Source organism: Ailuropoda melanoleuca, chromosome 6 (assembly GCF_002007445.2).
Source record: "Ailuropoda melanoleuca isolate Jingjing chromosome 6, ASM200744v2, whole genome shotgun sequence".
Lineage (NCBI taxonomy): Eukaryota > Metazoa > Chordata > Mammalia > Carnivora > Ursidae > Ailuropoda > Ailuropoda melanoleuca.
The window spans coordinates 61846710-61849125 of NC_048223.1; the positions used below are offsets into that span (position 1 = coordinate 61846710).

The 2416-nt window shown below is 50.0% G+C and overlaps 1 protein-coding gene across 1 annotated transcript in view; it reads right to left on the reverse strand.

Moving 5' to 3' along the window:
* Window positions 1-1247, reverse strand: part of GALNT2 (polypeptide N-acetylgalactosaminyltransferase 2) — a 32703-nt gene extending 31456 nt beyond the window's left edge. The window contains exon 1 of the mRNA XM_034663577.1: window positions 399-1247. Within this exon, the coding sequence (XP_034519468.1) occupies window positions 399-515 (117 nt within the window). The 5' untranslated portion in view covers window positions 516-1247. The remainder of the gene's footprint in view (window positions 1-398) is intronic.
* Window positions 1248-2416: the final 1169 nt, after the last annotated feature.

The window sequence follows — 2416 nt, forward strand, 5'->3', positions numbered from 1 at the left end:
CGGGTCCCGCCACAAGCCCGCAGGCTGGGCTTCTTAGCGAGCAGCACAGCAGGAGACGGCCACCCTGCCGCCCCAGCCCTCAGGCAGCAAACGCCCCGCTCGCGCTTGCTGGATGCCTGGCGCTGTTCTAAGCACTCTGCCGCTTTTGAGCTCAGAGAGTTGGCTGTGCAGCGGCAGGCAAGGAGGGAAGGTCCCCCGAAGAGAAAGAAAAGGGCTGTATTAAACTCATCAGGCTTTCGCCAGCCTCTGCCGATCCTTGCCTCCCACCTGTCAAGTGCTTTTCTCCCCAGCCGTAGATTCCTACGGTGAATAAAACACTCTTTGATCAGATGTCCAAGCGGCACTTCTTTCCCCTTTCCGGCATCAAGGCAAACCACAGCGCGAGCCCCGCGCCTCACCTCGGCCACCCGCTCCAGGAGGGGCTCCAGCCAGTGCTCGTTGCACTCACAGTGGCTGTCCAGGAACGTCAGGACCTTGGCCTGGGCTGCGTCGGCTCCCCGGACCCGTGAGCGCATCAGGCCTGCGGAAGGGATTTCAAAAGCGCATCAGGGTATCCGAGAAAAAGCCCCAGAACACCTCGTCCAGCCCCGGCATCGACAGCCCACACGGCGCTGCAGCCCCCTTGCAAACCTGGCTGGTAGGATCAATACTGCCCTGTGGTCACCAAGACAGAGCTCTGTCGGGACTTCTTTTTCCAAGTCAACTGGATGACTGGCAAGACAACTTTCTTAGAACTACTGCCCTCTGAGAAAGGCCTTTACATAATTGAAGTCTCCTCTATCAAGCCACTCAAGTGTGGAACTTCCACAACTACTTTCCTGTGACACAGCAGCAGAGTTTTCCAATTAACTGGGCCATGGAAGGTATTATTCAGATGCTTCCAGGGCTGACGGAGCTGATTTTTGTGGTGATATTGTAATGAGAACAGTGTTGCAAATATCTTTGTCTTCCTAAGACTTAGCACAGCCCAATAACATACATGACAAACCCCAGGTGATAGGCTTTTACACAAAAAATTAGTTCCACCATCGGTCAAATGATGCTATTTATATACTTGTGATCTGTTCCTAATATAGGGTTTTTATGATCATGCAAAGTCTTATCACAAGCAGTATATGTGTCACTGGAGGCAGTGGTCATAAATGCCTTCTGTGATGGATGCTGGGCTCTATACCGTATCGCCTGCCTCGTCTGTGGCTTTGCTTTTCACAGTTTCAGTGACCCATGGTCAACTGCCATCTGGAATCAAATGGCCTTCCTTCTGATGTNGCCCGTGCTTGTGGTGTTTCTCCTGAGGTTTCGCGATGACCCACAACAACACTGACTTTTTGGCCTGCGGTGTCAGAGGACAGAGTCCAGGGTCTCTAGAGTGGCCGGAAACTGAAGGAGGAGATCCCGGAAAGGAGGTTAGCCCCCAGTCTGGTGATAACCTCCCCATAAATCCTCGGCTGATGCCTGATCCTTAGGTACAGGGGAGACCCCAAGCAGTCCGTGAAAAGGAACAATTGGAAGGCAGAAAGAACAGAGATTTCAGCTGGGAACCACCCCAGGGACACAGAATTTGGCACATGAGTCCCGCCAAGGTCGTCTTTGAAGTTCCTCAGCTGATTCTAATAAACAGTGGGATCAAGAATCACTGGCACAATAAAATCCCCAGCACTAAATGAAGCTAAGCTGTTCCTTCGCTGCCATATTTCATGCAACTGATTTTCTCTGTCATCTAGTAGCAATACTGTAGGCACCTGTCCATATGTTCAAATATATGGGATATTTACACACACACACACGTACAGCCAAGGACACATATATGTTCGTGTGTGTGCATTTTCTCACTCAACTACTGCACACTTCANTTTCTCACTCAACTATCGCACACTTCGTTTGTTCCAAACAGGCTTCCCACCCTCTGCCTTCCCCCAGCAGCCCCTCCTCATCCCGTTCTAAAACATAGCATCAATACGGGCTCTTACCCAAACGAACATGCTAACTTCACCCACTCAGAAGCACTGATTTCTGAGGTTAATGGCACTCTCTGACAAGGTTACCAAGTGATTTGTCAGTTATAAAATGCCAGCACGAAAAATAATTTCTTTTCCTCCTCTTCTTCCCCCCCCCACCGGTGCTAGCAGCCACTTTGGGTTTAAATTCAAAAAGTTATTATGCAGTTTGTCTGGGAGCAAATATAAGGCAAGATTTTCAGTCTGATCTCAAGATTTTCGTTTATTCTAAGCTTGGGAGACAGATGGGGGCCCAGCAAATAGAGCTTGCTTGGGGGCAAGGCCGGTCCCATTGCTTATGTATCTTGAACATCCGGATTGATGACCTAGGTTGGTTAAATATGGTGCTGATGGCATTGTCCCAACAGGCTCAATCACTTTATCGTGGCTGAAATTGGTGCTAAGAAAACTGTACTGCT